Raw genomic sequence first — 22068 nt, forward strand, 5'->3', positions numbered from 1 at the left:
GAAGAAAAAACAATACCTGTTAGATCCAATTTATAAATGATTTCCCTACTTTGGTGTTCCTTTCTCTATTCTTACAGGATCACCTGGGTAAATCACTTGTAACTAACTTAATAAACTTTTTACTTTTGGTATAATTCCATTCTCATGATACAAATGTAGGTACTCTGTGTCAGCTTTGGTAAATTTGGGATATCCATTATCTATAAGTAGCTTTTGTGACTTGTGAAAGACCTTACTCTATCAAATTAGACTGGAATTGACATATCTTACCTTTGGTAAATTTGGAACTATTTTACTGTCTCCAAAAGATTTGTAGTTCCCCATGTTGGCATAGAAGGCTGAGGCATATATCAACACTGCCTGTAACGATAGAAGGCTGAGGCATATATCAACACTGCCTGTAACGATAGAAGGCTGAGGCATATATCAACACTGCCTGTAACGATAGAAGGCTGAGGCATATATCAACACTGCCTGTAAAGATAGAAGGCTGAGGCATATATCAACACTGCCTGTAAAGATAGAAGGCTGAGGCATATATCAACACTGCCTGTAAAGATAGAAGGCTGAGGCATATATCAACACTGCCTGTAAAGATAGAAGGCTGAGGCATGTATCAACACTGCCTGTATAGATAGAAGGCTGAGGCATATATCAACACTGCCTGTAAAGATAGAAGGCTGAGGCACATATCATTATCAACACTGCCTGTAAAGATAGAAGGCTGAGACACATATCAACACTGCCTGTAAAGATAGAAGTCTGAGGCATATATCAACACTGCCTGTAAAGATAGAAGCCTGAGGCATATATCAACACTGCTTGTAAAGATAGAAGGCTGAGGCACATATCATTATCAACACTGCCTGTAAAGATAGAAGGCTGAGACACATATCAACACTGCCTGTAAAGATAGAAGGCTGAGGCACATATCATTATCAACACTGCCTGTAAAGATAGAAGGCTGAGGCATGTATCAACACTGCCTGTAACGATAGAAGGCTGAGGCATATATCAACACTGCCTGTAAAGATAGAAGGCTGAGGCACATATCATTATCAACACTGCCTGTAAAGATAGAAGGCTGAGACACATATCAACACTGCCTGTAAAGATAGAAGGCTGAGGCACATATCATTATCAAACACTGCCTGTAAAGATAGAAGGCTGAGGCATGTATCAACACTGCCTGTAACGATAGAAGGCTGAGGCATATATCAACACTGCCTGTAAAGATAGAAGGCTGAGGCACATATCATTATCAACACTGCCTGTAAAGATAGAAGGCTGAGACACATATCAACACTGCCTGTAAAGATAGAAGGCTGAGGCACATATCATTATCAACACTGCCTGTAAAGATAGAAGGCTGAGGCACATATCAACACTGCCTGTAAAGATAGAAGGCTGAGGCATATATCAACACTGCCTGTAAAGATAGAAGGCTGAGGCACATATCATTATCAACACTGCCTGTAAAGATAGAAGGCTGAGACACATATCAACACTGCCTGTAAAGATAGAAGGCTGAGGCACATATCATTATCAACACTGCCTGTAAAGATAGAAGGCTGAGGCACATATCAACACTGCCTGTAAAGATAGAAGTCTGAGGCATATATCAACACTGCCTGTAAAGATAGAAGGCTGAGGCATATATCAACACTGCCTGTAAAGATAGAAGGCTGAGGCATATATCAACACTGCCTGTAAAGATAGAAGGTTGAGGCATATATCAACACTGCCTGTAAAGATAGAAGGCTGAGGCATATATCAACACTGCCTGTAAAGATAGAAGGCTGAGGCATATATCAACACTGCCTGTAACGATAGAAGGCTGAGTCATATATCAACACTGCCTGTAAAGATAGAAGGCTGAGGCATATATCAACACTGCCTGTAAAGATAGAAGGCTGAGGCATATATCAACACTGCCTGTAAAGATAGAAGGCTGAGGCATATATCAACACTGCCTGTAAAGATAGAAGGCTGAGGCATATATCAACACTGCCTGTAAAGATAGAAGGCTGAGGCATATATCAACACTGCCTGTATAGATAGAAGGCTGAGGCATATATCAACACTGCCTGTAAAGATAGAAGGCTGAGGCATATATCAACACTGCCTGTAACGATAGAAGGCTGAGTCATATATCAACACTGCCTGTAAAGATAGAAGGCTGAGGCATATATCAACACTGCCTGTAAAGATAGAAGGCTGAGGCATATATCAGTCTGCATGATATCTGATAAACACATATTTTCAGGAAAAGGCTCTATACATACCATATTATTTAAATTTACAAATGTTTTGCAACACATAGTGAAATACAATCTTGGCGGTGTTGTTGTCATCAAAAATACGAAACTTAATGCTGACAATATAACGGCGATAATGATTCGGAAGAAGATTGAAAGGGAAAGTAGAAAAGTACTAGTACAGAAGAAACATATTTTCTGATGACGTTACTTCAACACATGGATCCAATTGTTTCAATATTTTGCAGTCTTAACATGAATTTATTATTAGAACCTTTTCTCCTTCTCTTTCTACTCTTGATTAATTACACAAATGTTGGTTTTTTCATGTTAAAAACCTTTGATGTTAAAGATACAACTTTTCAACTAAGAGGATATATAAATTCATTAAATATTGAAATGATTCCATCCTATGTTACTTTCCAAAGATAAACAGGCTTTATGCTAAAACATCACAAGTAATAATGATAAGCGACGCGTAGCGCCTCAGTTGGACTGTTGAAAATTTCACTCACGCACTTTCTCTGGTATTGCAATTCTTGAAAGTTGACAGGTATGCACCACAATCCATCAACACATTAAAATAGGTACTGTCAAATATACCCCACACCACCATCCATCAACACATTAAAATAGGTACTGTCAAATATACCCCACACCACCATCCATCAACACATTGGTACTGTCAAATATACCCCACATCACCATCCATCAACACATTGGTACTGTCAAATATACCCCACACCACCATCCATCAACACATTAAAATAGGTACTGTCAAATATACCCCTCACCACCATCCATCAACACATTAAAATAGGTACTGTCAAATATACCCCACACCACCATCCATCAACACATTGGTACTGTCAAATATACCCCACACCACCATCCATCAACACATTGGTACTGTCAAATATACCCCACATCACCATCCATCAACACATTGGTACTGTCAAATATACCCCTCACCACCATCCATCAACACATAGGTACTGTCAAATATACCCCACACCACCATCCATCAACACATTGGTACTGTCAAATATACCCCACACCACCATCCATCAACACATTGGTACTGTCAAATATACCCCACACCACCATCCATCAACACATTGGTACTGTCAAATATACCCCACATCACCATTCATCAACACATTGGTACTGTCAAATATACCCCTCACCACCATCCATCAACACATAGGTACTGTCAAATATACCCGACACCACCATCCATCAACACATTGGTACTGTCAAATATACCCCACACCACCATCCATCAACACATTGGTACTATCAAATATACCCCACACACCACCATCCATCAACACATTGGTACTGTCAAATATACCCCACACCACCATCCATCAACACATAGGTACTGTCAAATATACCCCACACCACCATCCATCAACACATTGGTACTGTCAAATATACCCCAAACCACCATCCATCAACACATTAAAATAGGTACTGTCAAATATACCCCTCACCACCATCCATCAACACATTGGTACTGTCAAATATACCCCACACCACCATCCATCAACACATTGGTACTGTCAAATATACCCCACACCACCATCCATCAACACATTGGTACTGTCAAATATACCCCATATCACCATCCATCAACACATTGGTACTGTCAAATATACCCCTCACCACCATCCATCAACACATAGGTACTGTCAAATATACCCCACACCACCATCCATCAACACATTGGTACTGTCAAATATACCCCACACACCACCATCCATCAACACATTGGTACTGTCAAATATACCCCACACCACCATCCATCAACACATTGGTACTGTCAAATATACCCCACACCACCATCCATCAACACATTGGTACTGTCAAATATACCCCACACCACCATCCATCAACACATTGGTACTGTCAAATATACCCCAAACCACCATCCATCAACACATTAAAATAGGTACTGTCAAATATACCCCTCACCACCATCAATCAACACATTAGAATAGGTACTGTCAAATATACCCCACACCACCATCCATCAACACATTGGTACTGTCAAATATACCCCACACCACCATCCATCAACACATTGGTACTGTCAAATATACCCCTCACCACCATCCATCAACACATAGGTACTGTCAAATTTACCCCTCACCACCATCCATCAACACATTAAAATAGGTACTGTCGAATATACCCCACATCACCATCCATCAACACATTGGTACTGTCAAATATACCCCTCACCACCATCCATCAACACATTGGTACTGTCAAATATACCCCACATCACCATCCATCAACACATTAAAATAGGTACTGTCAAATATACCCCACATCACCATCCATCAACACATTTAAATAGGTACTGTCAAATATACCCCACACCACCATCCATCAACACATAGGTACTGTCAAATATACCCCACACCACCATCCATCAACACATTGGTACTGTCAAATATACCCCACATCACCATCCATCAACACATTGGTACTGTCAAATATACCCCTCACCACCATCCATCAACACATAGGTACTGTCAAATATACCCCCACACCACCATCCATCAACACATTGGTACTGTCAAATATACCCCACACCACCATCCATCAACACATTGGTACTGTCAAATATACCCCACACCACCATCCATCAACACATTAAAATAGGTACTGTCAAATATACCCCACATCACCATCCATCAACACATTAAAATAGGTACTGTCAAATATACCCCACACCACCATCCATCAACACATTGGTACTGTCAAATATACCCCACACACCACTATCCATCAACACATTGGTACTGTCAAATATACCCCCACATCACCATCCATCAACACATTGGTACTGTCAAATATACCCCACACCACCATCCATCAACGCATTGGTACTGTCAAATATACCCCACACCACCATCCATCAACACATAGGTACTGTCAAATATACCCCACACCACCATCCATCAACACATTGGTACTGTCAAATATACCCCAAACCACCATCCATCAACACATTAAAATAGGTACTGTCAAATATACCCCAAACCACCATCAATCAACACATTAAAATAGGTACTGTCAAATATTGGTACTGTCAAATATACCCCACACCACCATCCATCAACACATTGGTACTGTCAAATATACCCCTCACCACCATCCATCAACACATAGGTACTGTCAAATATACCCCTCACCACCATCCATCAACACATTAAAATAGGTACTGTCGAATATACCCCACATCACCATCCATCAACACATTGGTACTGTCAAATATACCCCTCACCACCATCCATCAACACATTGGTACTGTCAAATATACCCCACATCACCATCCATCAACACATTAAAATAGGTACTGTCAAATATACCCCACACCACCATCCATCAACACATTGGTACTGTCAAATATACCCCACACCACCATCCATCAACACATAGGTACTGTCAAATATACCCCACACCACCATCCATCAACACATTAAAATAGGTACTGTCAAATATACCCCACATCACCATCCATCAACACATTAAAATAGGTACTGTCAAATATACCCCACACCACCATCCATCAACACATTGGTACTGTCAAATATACCCCACACCACTATCCATCAACACATTGGTACTGTCAAATATACCCCCACATCACCATCCATCAACACATTTGTACTGTCAAATATACCCCACACCACCATCCATCAACACATTAAAATAGGTACTGTCAAATATACCCCACACCACCATCCATCAACACATTAAAATAGGTACTGTCAAATATACCCCACACCACCATCCATCAACACATTGGTACTGTCAAATATACCCCACACCACCATCCATCAACACATTGGTACTGTCAAATATACCCCACACCACCATCCATCAACACATTGGTACTGTCAAATATACCCCACACCACCATCCATCAACACATTAAAATAGGTACTGTCAAATATACCCCACACCACCATCCATCAACACATTAAAATAGGTACTGTCAAATATACCCCACACCACCATCCATCAACACATTTAAATAGGTACTGTCAAATATACCCCACACCACCATCCATCAACACATTGGTACTGTCAAATATACCCCACATCACCATCCATCAACACATTGGTACTGTCAAATATACCACACACCACCATCCATCAACACATTGGTACTGTCAAATATACCCCACACCACCATCCATCAACACATTAAAATAGGTACTGTCAAATATACCCCACACCACCATCCATCAACACATTGGTACTGTCAAATATACCCCACACCACCATCCATCAACACATTAAAATAGGTACTGTCAAATATACCCCACACCACCATCCATCAACACATTAAAATAGGTACTGTCAAATATACCCCACACCACCATCCATCAACACAATATACCCTCAAGTGCATTTGACACCATATTTAGGATTAGAATACAGAGCCATCATTCAAGCAAACAATTGTTAATAACGTGTTTGCCAAGTGTCCTCCTACCTGGAACTGTTCCTCTGTAAGTAAGCCCTCCTTTGTTGTGGCTTCCTTTAATTGATCCACAGTCTGGCCACGAAACACCTTCTGTAGTAGCAGAAAGATTCCTGGCGATTCTGGAGAGGTCTGGAAAACAGCATTTACCAGAATATTTCCACACCAATAACATTTACAGTACATGTATAACATAAAGTATATGAAACAGGTTGGTAACTGCATATTCTACCACAACATTTCTGTTATCTGGGATCTATCTGTGTCCAATTATTTATCCAATCTATTGATGCTTAATTAACAGAATTAACAGATTAACCTGTATTACGATGTATCCAATATGAAAATAAATAATCGAAATGAAAATAAATTATCAAGCCGTATGTATAGATTGATGTATTCACTTCATGAAACAGGACAAATCTATTTAAATGGATCTCGTTTATCAAAAATACTTTAAACAAGAGGCCCAGAGGACCTTTTTTGCTCACCTAGTTTTTTTAATTTTTTAGTTATTATCACAAAAACTCTTCAGGGGTCAACATATACTTTTTTATGCACTTGTCCCTTTGGACGCGATTAGAGTGACTTCCCCTGCAATGTAATTTCTTCGGTTTAGTCAGAGATATTCCGATACGTTTGTTTTCGCGGAAAATTTTAATATTAAAATGTATCGGAATACCTCTGACTAAACCGATGAATTACATTGCAGGGGAAGTCACTCTAATCGCTCTCCACTAGAACATTGCTTTCAGTGTCACAAGTCAGAAAGCGCTGGTAATTTTGAATTAAAATATTGCATTTGACCATATAGACATTGTTTATATGCTTTTGCATGGTATGTGTGTGTTTATGAATTATCATATGACTAATGAGTGACTATGACTCTAGGAAAAAAGGTATACTATTGCGAAAAAAATAACTATAATAACAATAATCGAGGTGGGGGTAAAAATTCCAATATGGCGACAGTCATCCCTTTCCCTGTTTTATAGTAAATATCCTGATTTTTAAAATAATTTTTCAAATCTCATATTTTCTAAAAAAAAATCACATGACTGTCATACAATATAATGTATTTACTCATCAGTCCATCCACCAAATACAAAAAATGTATGGCAACATCCATTTTCATCAAGTTGGCCCCCTGTATGAACCAGGCCATAAAAGATAATTAGTTCATTTATCCAAAAATTGTCATTATACTCTTTTAAAAAGCTTTATGCATTGTACTTTCTGTCTCTAATACTAAACATGTATAATAATTGCATGTAGGCCAAAGTCAGAAGGTTTGATAAATATATGTCAACACATTTTTATGAAACTGCTAAATCCGGCGAGTTAAGTCAAACTCTATTTGGCAACTTTACAATAGAAAAGCACAGGGAAAAAATGCATAATATAATGGATTGAAATATAATGGAATTGTTTATAATTAACAGACTTACCTGTATTAGGATGTAGCTAATATATATCTAATCTATTGTTTATAATTAACAGACTTACCTGTATTAGGATGTAGCTAATATATATCCAATCTATTGTTTATAATTAACAGACTTACCTGTATTAGGATGTAGCTATAAATATATCCAATCTATTGTTTATAATTAACAGACTTACCTGTATTAGGATGTAGCTAATAGATATATCCAATCTATTGTTTATAATATACATACTTACCTGTATTAGGATGTAGCTAATATATCCAATTTATTAATAAATTAACAGACTTACCTGTATTAGGACAATTAGGCCTCCATACCAGGAGGCCTGAGAGATGTAGTGAGCGTACAACTTCTCCCTGTCTGTCAGGCCACTGAAGGCGGCACTACAGTCCAGCAAACACAGCCCTGTGTCATTGGGCATCACGTACTGGGAATAGTCGGCCATTCTGTCAGTCTGCAGGAAAAGTCAATATCAAGGTTTTCTGTACAGTTAGCCATTTCATTAGTACGCAATAAAAATTAACAAGAGGCCCAAGGTTCTTTACGGTAACACTGACATCAGTTGATAGCAAGGAAATCAAATTTAGTTGAATTAAATATGATTTTTAATATGGTGACTTTGGCATCCATCATGGACTTTGGATAAGGCAACGGTTTTGGGAGAGTCTAGAAATATCTACACTTATTCAGCTGCTCTTTCTTTAAATTCAGACAAATTTTCAGTACCAGTAACTGTTGAAGAACTTTTAAATGTGTTTTCAATTTTCAAGATGAAGGCCATCTTGGATTTTTTATTTTGATAATTGACACAAAAAATAACATCAATTGGATGGGACCATTTCAGGCAAGGTTAAACTAAATTAATTCTACAAAATGTCTTACAAGGGATGTGGAGTTTTCCACCATATAAAATATTTGACACTTTTAATAAAATATTGAATGATTGTATTTGTATTTGAAAACCAGAACCCTAACTCCCCTTTCATTCTAGAAAATGTCTTACAAGGGATGTGGAGTTAGATAAAGACAGTGATGGACACAGAGAAGTGTCTTGTGAGAAATAAAAAAACTCACTTATAGGAAAAGAAATATATTATCATTGTGTCATACATATGTATTTGCTATGATTTAGGAATAAAAGCTTTTGAAAACTTGAAATAGAAAAGGTGCAGAGAATATAACTTCCTGCTTTTCTCCTATTTGTAATGGGTCCTTTTTCATTTGTATTTCAAAAATCTACATTCATGTGTATGACTCTGTAATGTTAAACTGAACCATTTCCAGACATTCTATTAGCCTTCTCAAAATTCTTTATATACAAGATGTTTCAAGGGGAAAACATGCATATGTATACAGTATACATGTACGTCCAAATTGTCAATGTACAGGTGTACCTCGGTAGGCTATATACACTTACAATTGTATATGTGTTAGAAGAACATGTATTGTGTATTATACACAATTGTTGATCCTTGACTATGATGATCATCATGTTCAAAAATGCAGAAATATGAATGTTTATTTTTAAAAGTCGAAAAAATATGTAGGTCCTTATCACTAATCATTTTTTTGAACAAACATATGTAGATATCTCCCAATTTATAAAAAGAATGCTACTTTAACTTAGGATAAATAACACTTGTATTGTAACGTCGGCCGCCTACATGTTGGCGACGACGAGACGTATAAGTTCTTTTTGGGATGAAATGTGGTGCGATAAACTACTTGACACAATAGATAAAGTTCACATTTTTATTAATCCACAGCAAATTCAAACACAGTTAATAATTCACACTGTTCCATAATCGTACATTCCCACTTGGCCAAGTCCTTTCACACCATTTTCACATAAGTATTTACAAGTCCATCCTCACAAAGTAACGGCACTTCCACTCACTTCTAAAACTACAGGAAAAACTCTGATAAGTAAAGCGCGCACCTCTTTTTATACCGCTTCAATAACAATTAATATTCATTAACTCCCAAATTATTCTACTGACCAATCCCAACCTTAACCGTTTGCACGTGCTCCTGATAGATCAGCATCATGCCTAATATGGACCACGGCTTTTGTCCGCAATGCGACACTGCCCGAAATTGACCATATATGTCTCTACCCAAAATCCACTACCTGTGAACAACTGACTTTCAGTGTATGCAAACTATAGAGTTTAAACGGAAGAGCGCTATCCACGAACCTGAGCGAGATGCGTAAACCTATATCAGACGTCCTATACTAGTAACCGTACCATTACAGCGCTAGCTAAACCAATATACGCACTACACCTAAAGGGAAGCAACTCGAGTAGAATTAACTTGACAATAACTAATCTATGATCACGCATCGTACAGATATATACACTATCTCTACCAAACATATAACCATTCTAATAAAATAATCTGTATCTCCAAAATCACTACACAACCCCCTCCTTTCGAAGAGTTTGTGTCCTCACAAACATCTAAACATAGCAAAAGAACGTTATCACAACTAATTAATAAAAATATATATCCTCAAATAAAACTTCAACTCATATAATCTATCTAGCTGCACATCGCGAGCAAGCGAGCTACATATGCATGAAAATATACCAATACGACAACTCCACTTTAATTTCTTAAATTCTCACAAGAAAAGGCACCGTCTGTCCTATCTTATCCACATCACCAACTAGTATTTTAATGCCTTACACATTAAAATAAATACATAATCTATCCACATATTAATTATAACTATGAACAACACGATAACCCATAATAAATGCACCAACAAAATTATCTCCTTATTTCAGTAAAACATCAGAAATAGAGATATTTCTTCATTAAAGATAAACTTCGCATAATCAACAGTTATTAACTATATATATAAAACTGACCATAAACTCTTCTCAAGTCACTTGAAAAGTTTAACAAATAAAAATATGGTACAATAAATGTTAATAAAATCTCCCATACTTCTTCCATACCCATACACACATTATGGTAGTAAACATATATAGTTTGTGAAATATAGATTTTAACATTAATCTCTTCACTTTGCTTTACGTATATTCTATTCTATACGCATCTCTATATATTTGAGCTATTATTAAAGCTTCAAATTATTTGTTTTTTAAAAGCCAACCCCCGAGGGTATATATGTATCTCCTGACATAATATACGCTATATATAAAACTTTATTTTAAAATCCACCCTTATGCCCAATTATGCGCTAGCATATTTAACATATAAGACCCTACATTGACTTGATATACATATAAAATATCATGACTAAAAATCGTTCAACATATACTTCACCTTATTAAAGCGAATTAAATTCCAAAATTTCACATGTTTATATATGTGATCCAAAGTAACACAAAAATAATTATTATAGTTATCACAGTTCATCTAGTATTGGATGTCCTAATAAAAATCCACCGGAATGTATCGTTAAATTGTCACTTTATGTGTAAAGTATCACAACACAGTTCAGCACCATTAATCCAGCATCACAGTAAAATATAAATCCCATAGTAAGTTCACTGTCACGTATTAAATGTAAATCCCTGCGTAAATCCAAAGGTAACTTTTAAAATATTGTTACTATAATCCAAAGGGTATTAATCCAAAGAATGGTCACAAAATAATGTCACTGTTATAAATCCAAATATACGGAATGTCACTGTTATAAATCCAAATATACGAAATGTCGCTGTTATAAATCCAAATATACGAAATGTCACTTTTTAAATAATCTGCCGAAAATATAATTAATTTCACTTATAATCCATCTTCATCCCCCCAGGGGCCTGCGTCCATATAGGGCAATTAGTCGTTGATTTTCTTCTGTTGTAGTGTAATTTAATAATCCAATTTTCATCCCCCCAGGGGCCTGCGTCCATAAAGGGCATTAAGTCGTTGAATTTATTTTTCTGTTCTTTTTCTTTTTCATCGGTGACTTCTGATTTACCATGTAATAATCCAAATATATTTCTAAAAATTTCCGGCCGGTCTGAATAAATTTAATTTCTTTTTATCGTTGGGCATGCTCATGTAGGTCTTGCAGTACGTCCCTGCATATCTGGCTGACGTCTGGGCTCTCGCTACTGTTGTTGAATACGATCTCCGAGACCCGCGTTGTCCTTGAAGAGCCGTCCGGTCCGGTGGTGGTGGTTGTTATCAATCTGATAGTTATCGCTCTGTTGACCGTAACATCTCCAGCTACGGACTCAGCTGGAGATGCTGGTGACGACAGGGTTTCCTGATGGTCTGGATACAGCACGACGGACTCTGGACTAGGGTATCCTGACGAAATGCCATAGTTCCATGTCGAGGCCGTGGAGTCTGGCGATCCCGGTGGACTTATGACTTCCTCGTCTTCATTTCCAAACAGGTCTTCCAACAGTTCATTAAACCTTTCATCTGTTGTGTCCTCATCCCTAAAGGCATAGGACGCCAGGTCCGGAACCTCGATACTATCCTCAATCCTCATTTTCGTCAAATCCAGCAGGGTGTTGTAAAGTTGATTCTAATCCGTTGATGGCTCAAAAAGTGACAAATTAGCGATAGCGCGCTGGTTTTACTACGGCTCGTCCAGTCCTTGTCGTCTTGGCAACGGGGGGTGACCGGTGGTCAGTCGTTGGACCGGGCGAGTCCAAACGCTTAGGTAATTTTTCGGGAGGGGTGACAGGGGTGGAGACTCCCGCTGGGCTAGCGCTGGCCGTAGCCCAGGTGTCCTCTGTGTTGACCATCTCTGAGCCACGGTATGGCTTCAAATTGTCCCCGTGTATCACTACGGCCTTTGATCTCTCAGAGTGGCGAATTCTGTACAACACATCACTGAGGCGCTCGACCACTGTCCACGGTCCGGTCCAATCTCTAGCTAACTTAGGTTTAGTTCCTGTGATAATTTTATGTTGAAATCTCCTTACTTTATCTCCAACATCATATGATCTTTCCTTTACATTTTTGTCGTAATGATGTTTTTGACGCAATGCCGACCGGCCCATTGTTTCCCGTGCCGTACTAAATGACTGTTCCAATTTTTGCACAAGTTTTCGAACATAATCCGAACGGTTGATGTAGCGTTCAGGATCATCTAGACCCTCACCCATTGAAATGTCTAATGGTACACACATCTCCTCTCCGAAAACCATCCTGTGAGGCGAAATACCCGTACTTTGATGTGGAGTGCTATTATAAGCCATAATAACTCCATCTATATATTCGTCCCAATCTATTTGGTTTTCACTGATGTACTTTGAGAGCATGTCTTTAACCGTTCTGTTAAACCGTTCCACCATTCCATCGGCGCGTGGATGATACGGCGTTGTTTTAGTTTTATAAATCCCCAAGAATTTACACAGTTCTTTAAACAACTTCCCTTCAAACTGAGATCCCTGATCTGTAAATATTTCCCTTGGACATCCATAGCGTTTAATCCATCCCTTGAATATAGCATCCGCGATCGTTTCCGCCTCTATATTTGGAACACAATATGCTTCTGTAAATTTTGTGAAATAGTCAGATACCACAAGAAGATATGCGTTCCCCCGGTCGGACTTAGGAAATGGCCCCGTTATGTCGGCTGCTATTCTTTCAAAGCGACTTCCTGACACAAACGTTTTCATGGGATGACGCTTTTTCGCGGATGGTTTCTTTCTTTCCTCACAAACATCGCACGCCTTTACATAATCCATTATGTATTGTCTCATTCCCGGCCAGTAATATTTGCTAACTTTGGCCCGTACCCAGGTGCGAAACATACCTTGATGTCCGGAAACAGGTGAATCGTGTAAATACCACACAATAGTATCTCTAAGAGATACAGGTACACAGATCCTTAGTCTCTCTTTTCCATCCGCCTCGATCCATTTTTCATACAGAACATTGTCTTTTAAAACAAGTAAATCCCATCTAGCAAACCAAAATTTGGACTCGTAGCTGTACGCAGATAACAGTTCTATATCCGGTTTCGTACCACTATCTTTAAACTTCTTTAGTAGTTTAATAATAGGTCCAATGTGCTCATCTTTTTCTTGAGCCACACTTATTTGCTTGAGAGTAAGCTCATTCTCCGGTATGGGTTTGTTAACAGACATAGGTGGTCTATTCGGGATTCTACCCCGTTTTGCCTTTTTCTTTTCTATGGGCTCCACAGATTCGAACAAATTCTCCAAAGTTTCAGACATATCGTCGACTTCACTATCTTTTACACACTGTGGATTTCCTCTGAGTTCTGTAGAAGTTGATTGAACTGGACCATTGTACTCATAATTAAGCGGTAACTTACACTGCTTACAACTATCAGAAGGTAATCTAGATAACGCGTCCGCGTTAGTATGTTTTACTCCAGGGCGGTGTTGAATTTTAAAATTGTACTCACTTAATCTCTGAATCCACCGACATACTTGTCCATCCGGATCCTTGAATTTGTACAACCACCGTAATGATCCATGGTCTGTCCTTATCAGAAACTCACGACCAAGAAGATAATGTTTAAAATACTTCACAAAATACACCACTGCGAGCATTTCTTTCCGGGTGACACAATAATTCCGTTCCTCCCGAGTTAGTGATCGACTAGCGTATGAAATAACTACTTCGCGGCCATCTTGAATTTGGGATAATACCGCACCAATAGCAAAGTTACTAGCGTCCGTGTCTAGAATAAACATTCCACCTTCCATGTTTGGATATCCGAGTATCGGAGCAGATATTAGCCGTTCCTTCAGTTCGTTGAATGCATCCTTACACTCCTCAGTCCATGACCACTTAACACCTTTCCTGGTGAGGTCATGCAGACATTTCGCTATTTGTGCGAAACCGAATACGAATTTCCGATAATATACACAAGTCCCAGAAATGACTTCAACTCAGTAACATTAGTTGGAGCACACATCGCTTTAATAGCCGCAATTTTTGAAGGATCCGTCTTAACTCCGTCCTTGGACACCAGGTGGCCGACGAAATTAACTTCCCTGCAGAAGAAGTTACATTTACGCGCTTTTAATTGCAAATTCGCGTTATTTAGACGGTCAAACACAGCTGATAAATTACACAAATGCTGCCTAAAATCCTTCGCATACACAATAATATCATCCAGATAGAGAACTAAAATATGCCACTGCAAACCACTGAGGGCCTTCTCAATAATCCTGGAAAACGTGGCTGGTGCATTACAAAGCCCAAAAGCCATTTTCGTGTACTGATACAATCCTCCTTGAGGTGTAGCAAACGCGGTTTTCTCCTTATCTTCCGGTTTCATCGGAACTTGATGATAAGCCATATTTAAATCCAGCGACGTAAACCATACAGCTCCACTGAGTGCGTCCAAATTATCATCTATACGGCAAATAGGATACGCATCCTTAATTGACTGCTCATTTAAGCGTCTATAGTCGACACATACTCTCCATGAATTATCCTTTTTCTTAACCAAAACCAAGTTTGAAGTCCACGGGCTAGAACTTTTTTCTATTATTCCCTGTTTCTCCAGTTTATCAATTTCCTCAGATAAAATCTGTCTCTTAAACAAAGGGAATCTCCTGACAGGCTCCTTAAAAGGAGTCTCGTCTTTAAGTCTGATTTCGTGCGTTCCAAGATTTGTTGTCCCCATATTTCCTTTAGGATCCGCGAACGTACTTTGTCGTTCCGCTAAAAACTGTTTAAATTCGTCCCGTTCGGGCACTGTCAAATGTTCACAACCTCGATCAAACATATCCGTTAAATGTTCGGGTAACTCCGTTCTTTCCGATTCTGTTATGTGAGCTATTTCCTCGGAGTCGACATTTATCTGTCCTCCTACAGCTTTAACCGGCATGAATAACGCCATATGCGTATTTCGTTTAACCGTAACAGATTCCGTGTTCGGATTGAATAATCTGGCATATATATTTCCCTGTGTAGTATCCACTAACACTCGCGCCAACGCCAATCTGTGAGAATACATAAATTTCTGTTCGGGTATTAACACTCCCTCAACAGACGAAGTTTTTCTAGTCAGTTTTGACTTGATCACAGCTTCATGCATAGGGGGTATACTCACAGTTTCTGCACTGACAACACGGCTACATACGAAGTTATTTCCAGTTTTGTTTGAATAATCCATGCGAGGTGTATTATTGATATTAAACATCCACGTATCATAATTCCACTGACACTTGAATTTTGTAATAAAATCCTGTCCCAACAAATTAGTTTTAATTTGTCCGACAAACACTCGGAATTCCACACTAGCATCACTAAACGTTAAACACATGATCGCCGTTCCTACAACATTTATTTCCTTTCCGTCAGCAGTTTCGAAGCGCGTGCGAGATGGTTCTAACTCAGGACGCTCGTCCGGCGTTATATTCCAATAAGTATCCTCTGTTATGAAGGTTCTCCTGGCGCCGGTATCTACTTTCCAAGTTAAGGGATTTCCATAAATCATCCCTTTCACTGTCATACTCGAGTTCCCTTGAACTTTTATTTCGAGTAATTCCTCCGTCTCTTCCTGTTTGCGGTTGTCCGCGGAAGATAAATCCGTTTCTTCATTTTCACCAATGTCTGTTCCTAATTCCCAATTTACGTGCGAATTATGACTTTGGATATTTCCTGGGCTAGGCCTCCTCGAATTTCTGACTGGCGCACGGCCTACTGCACCAGTGCTTCGTCGTTTGACTGCTTATCTGAAGATTTGTTATCCTTTGACGATTTGGTTTTCTGTAATTTCGGACACTTATTCCGCAAATGTTCCGTACTTCCACATTCGAAACATGCCAGCTTTTTGGCGTTTGTTTCAGGTTTTTTACCGTTTCTCGCCTTCACATTGTACACATGGTGCCCGCCGGGTTTCTGATGTTTTTCACTTATTTGGATACAGTCTTCTTGCATAGCGTAAGTAACAGCCTCCTGCACCGTTTTAGGCCGCATTCGCCTAATAGCTAGACGGAAGTTTTCAGAAGGACTACAGTTATCTAGGAATGTTTTTAACGAACTTTCCTCTACGTACTCACGATTGTCCGGGTAAGCTCTCCTGTACATGTCCTGAAGTTCCTGTGCGAAATCACGGAAAGATTCCTTATTTTTACGTTTCCGGAGTTTTGCCTCAGCAATATAACTTTCTTTCATAGCTTTATGACCGAAACGTTCGTCCATTTTATTCCTTAATTCGCTCCAGTCTGCGCGAGTTGATTCTGATAATCCATACGCGAACACTTCAGCTTGGCCTCTTAAAACAGTGAAAAACACTTTCAAAGCCCTGTCTGGATTCCAGTTATTCAAACTTGCGACATTATCAAAATAGCGAATGTACTCACTCCATATTTCCTTGTCCTGTCCACTGAACGTGCGTTTTAGCGGTAATTGGAAAGTTTGTGGTCTTACTCCCGGTGTTACGTTACCGCTATCCTCCTCAGTTTCAGTGTTATTATCAAGAAATCCCTGACGTATATCCTGTACCATGTCCATTGTTAGCGGGTCTCTCATTAATTTCCACACTAGAGACAGAGCTACTGCTAACCCAATGGTCATCATTCCGATAATTATACATTCCTTGGTAAAACACACAATGATGTGGTTTGGGTAACGGATATACAAAGTCCAAACACACAAAGCGATGAACATCAAAGCTAAAATCCATTTGAACACAAACTTCCCGAATTGGTGTTGTCTCCTGTGTATACTAGGAGTTCCTGGACTAACTACACATGGCTGTGGACTACTTGGAGATTGTGGCGATGCTACAGGCGTAGTATTAGTTAAATCCATCTCGTCGAACTCCTGAGATAAATTCCGACGCACCGAAGGTCTAACAGTTCTCCGTGGCGTACTAAAATCCATTGTGTTGATTAAATTCTATCACAACCACATATTAAAATCATCCCACCTTCGCTGCCACCAATTGTAACGTCGGCCGCCTACATGTTGGCGACGACGAGACGTATAAGTTCTTTTTGGGATGAAATGTGGTGCGATAAACTACTTGACACAATAGATAAAGTTCACATTTTTATTAATCCACAGCAAATTCAAACACAGTTAATAATTCACACTGTTCCATGATCGTACATTCACACTTGGCCAAGTCCTTTCACCCCATTTTCACATAAGTATTTACAAGTCCATCCTCACAAAGTAACGGCACTTCCACTCACTTCTAAAACTACAGGAAAAACTCTGATAAGTAAAGCGCGCACCTCTTTTTATACCGCTTCAATAACAATTAATATTCATTAACTCCCAAATTATTCTACTGACCAATCCCAACCTTAACCGTTTGCACGTGCTCCTGATAGATCAGCATCATGCCTAATATGGACCACGGCTTTTGTCCGCAATGCGACACTGCCCGAAATTGACCATATATGTCTCTACCCAAAATCCACTACCTGTGAACAACTGACTTTCAGTGTATGCAAACTATAGAGTTTAAACGGAAGAGCGCTATCCACGAACCTGAGCGAGATGCGTAAACCTATATCAGACGTCCTATACTAGTAACCGTACCATTACAGCGCTAGCTAAACCAATATACGCACTACACCTAAAGGGAAGCAACTCGAGTAGAATTAACTTGACAATAACTAATCTATGATCACGCATCGTACAGATATATACACTATCTCTACCAAACATATAACCATTCTAATAAAATAATCTGTATCTCCAAAATCACTACAGTATGTCGATACATGCCTTCAGTCATGTTCTGGAATAAGATTGGAGCATGAACTAATTTCAAGCACGTAGGCCTAAATTATTCTAATTAACGTTAGGTCTTAGTGTGCGTTATAAATAGCTCATGCAGTGTACAAGTGTAACAATGTGTAAAACGAAAGTTGTCAAAACGCCTGTTATAACGATGATCAGATGCTTTTAAACGATGAATTATGTATTTTTTGTGCTTATATTATTGTTATGAAGGTGAATGATAATTAGCTATAAAGTAAACAGAAAGACAATGCTTAAGAACGTCACACAAAACTTACATGTATAACAACACTTCTTCGAAGTCTTTTCAGATCTTCTCAAGCCGGCGTCAACAAGGGAGATCACTCAGACAGAACCGGAAGTTTATAGTTTACTGTAACATTTAGCACTTTTTGTTCAATTATATTATAACGTTATATGATGCAACTGTTTTAATAAAAAATAACGACTTTAGTCGTATATGTATAAAGAAAACAAGATGTGAAAAGCAACAAAAATAGCCGGAAGGTTTATGGTTATAAAGATAAATTTCATTACATAATTCTATCCTCGGTAGTATAGTGGTAAGTATCCCCGCCTGTCACGCGGGAGACCGGGGTTCAATTCCCCGCCGGGGAGGCTTTATTTTTGTTTTTGCCCTTTTTTTCAATTCTTTTCTGTTTTGAAATTTTTACAAGTGCGTGTGTGAAAGTAAATGTTTTTTACTTACGTAAAAATAACGTTAATGGTACAATTGAAAATACTGAAACTTTCAATGAGAGTATTTCACGACCTTAATGTGTGTAACTAATAAATCACTCTCAAAAAGTGAATTCAAAAGCTTCCCGAAACCATATTGGAGTGAGGAGTTATTAAAATGGTACAATAACATGACATCTAGAAGGAAACTTTAAATTTGGATTACAATCGGTTGGCCAAGGTTAGAAGGCGTACCTTTCTTAGGCTATAAAGAAAAGAAATGTTTACTTTTCGTAGGCACATACGAATTGTATTCGATAAATATACATGTATATATATACATGTCAATACAGTTTAATGAAACTGCTCAATCTGGCAAGTTAAATCAAACTCTATTTGGCATCTTTACAATAGAAAAGCTCAGGGTAATAGATAATGAGACCTAAACATTAGGGGAAAAGTTGGATTATTAATACACCATTTATAAGGGTCAAGGAAAGCCAAAAGAAAATCTGGACAGCCCTAGGGCCATTACATTGCTACCAGTGTTTGAGATGATAGTTTAAAACAGAATAAACTATGTTTTATATTCCGAGAGCTTTCCAAACAGACAACAGTCTGCGTACCAAAACAATTTATGTACATCTATTGTAACGTGCAACCTCTCAATTTAGACGGAGCTACCTGCTCCAGTAGCGATCGGGATTCCTCGACTACCTGGTCGAGCAGTTGAACAGTATTTACAAGTTATTTACACAACTGGATATGTACACAGGCCTGGACAGTGCCTCTGTCCCTATCGCCTGCCTTGCCACCCGTCGTACCTACGACGTGTACCGCGTCCTGCGGTATGCCCGACACTGCCTAAGTGTCGTGTCCACTAACCCTGGCTTCACAACTAGCCAGCAACCTGTACTCTATATCCTGTACAGACACCACCACTCTGCCGAGTCTCTATAAGTAAGCACTGTCGCCGAGATGACAGTGTCCTAATCCCCTCAGTCCCTGTTATGCTCCGGGGACAACCCCCTGCACGACTGCCAGTGTCCTGCTCCGATGCACCTACAGTATACTTCCTCTGTCACTGTGGTAATTAACCCCTGGCACGACTGCCAGTACGAGCCTGACGGACAGTGTCCTGCTCCAAGGTAATGATAAAATACCTCTGTCACTCCTGTGACTAACCCCTGACGCAATCGTATGAATTTTTGTACTATCAGTAACCATAGTTAATGTCCAATGTTTTTGGAGACCATTACACATGAAGTGTAGGTAGGTTTCGACCTGCCACAATCAAGTGCTAATTACTACTTTATTTATATCTGTAATATTCGACATCCTGATCAACATATTTGTGGTTTTTTGTCTCTCATCAGTCCAACAACAGTACCTGTTTGTCAATATCTATATTATACAATTATCGACCTATTTTCAGGTGGATACGGTGAGTTATCAACCCGAGTAAGTGATATATCCCGAGGCCGGAGGCCGAGGGTTATATCATTTTCGAGGGTTGATAACTCACCGTATCCACCTGAAAATAGGTCGATAACTGTTTTATTATATGAAACTTACATGATATTAACCCGGCTCTTCAAAAAGACTTTAAAATCTACAAAAAAACAAGATGATATTTGCAAACTTTCTGTTTACAAAAGCAATTACATGTAGTATATGGTAAATATCCAAATGCTTCTTGCTAACGGTTTAGACTGGTAGAACTGGAATATTGTATCAACTGCAGCCCGTCTGGCATTCTTGAACGTTTTCCATAAATTGAAGTTTGCAGTTGTCACCGTTGATCGCAGTAAACTTGCTGCCTTCCGCCATATATGTTGCCGACTATAATATTGACGTCACAATAGATTATCCCGACGTCATTGAATGAGGGAAACTCCTGTTACGCTATATTTGGGTACGACTTGACGTCAAAAGTGATTATGACGTCACATTTCAAGGGAGTTTTCCTCGATCTATTTTTGACACAGGTTACTGGACTCGCGAGAGGTATCTGGACTGAGTCCAGTAACCTCGCGTGCTTTTTGCCGCCGATTTCGGGGTTGATATCGCAGTTGATGAATACTTCTGAGAAACGTATTGACCAATCAAAATACAGCAAAAGCACCAGTCATATAATAAAATAACTTATAACATGAGTTGGTGAGGAGTAACTCGTCACTCTGCTAGTCAAATACAGTTATTAGTAATACTTACATTCACAAACATGACGGACAAACAAGCAGCTTTACCAGTGAGACCAGTGGACACAAAAACAGATAAACAAAATCCCAAAAGGGCACGACAAGGCTCTGAGAATGAAATATGTGGGCGCTGTGATTCAAGGCTTGATACCAACTCAAAAGCCCTTCGCTGTTATCTATGTGAACAGTATTTTTGTCAGCGTTGTTCAGGTATCTCGGATAATATGTACAGCTGTATAGTAAACGGTGAACTTGAAAATTTCCTTTGGACGTGCTCAACATGTGCCAGGTTACAACCAACA

The 22068-nt window shown here is 39.0% G+C and overlaps 1 protein-coding gene across 1 annotated transcript in view; it reads right to left on the reverse strand.

Moving 5' to 3' along the window:
* The window catches only part of LOC138319431 (dipeptidyl peptidase 3-like), a 71466-nt gene extending 52201 nt beyond the window's left edge, over positions 1–19265 (reverse strand). Inside the window, exons 1-4 of the mRNA XM_069262590.1 lie at positions 19166–19265; positions 8500–8664; positions 6775–6894; positions 271–360 (exon numbers count right to left, since the gene is read on the reverse strand). Of these exons, the coding sequence (XP_069118691.1) occupies positions 271–360; positions 6775–6894; positions 8500–8655 (366 nt within the window). The 5' untranslated portion in view covers positions 8656–8664; positions 19166–19265. The remainder of the gene's footprint in view (positions 1–270; positions 361–6774; positions 6895–8499; positions 8665–19165) is intronic.
* Between the last annotated feature and the right edge of the window lie 2803 nt (positions 19266–22068).

The sequence above is a fragment of the Argopecten irradians genome, chromosome 3 (genome assembly GCF_041381155.1).
Source record: "Argopecten irradians isolate NY chromosome 3, Ai_NY, whole genome shotgun sequence".
NCBI classification, from domain to species: domain Eukaryota; kingdom Metazoa; phylum Mollusca; class Bivalvia; order Pectinida; family Pectinidae; genus Argopecten; species Argopecten irradians.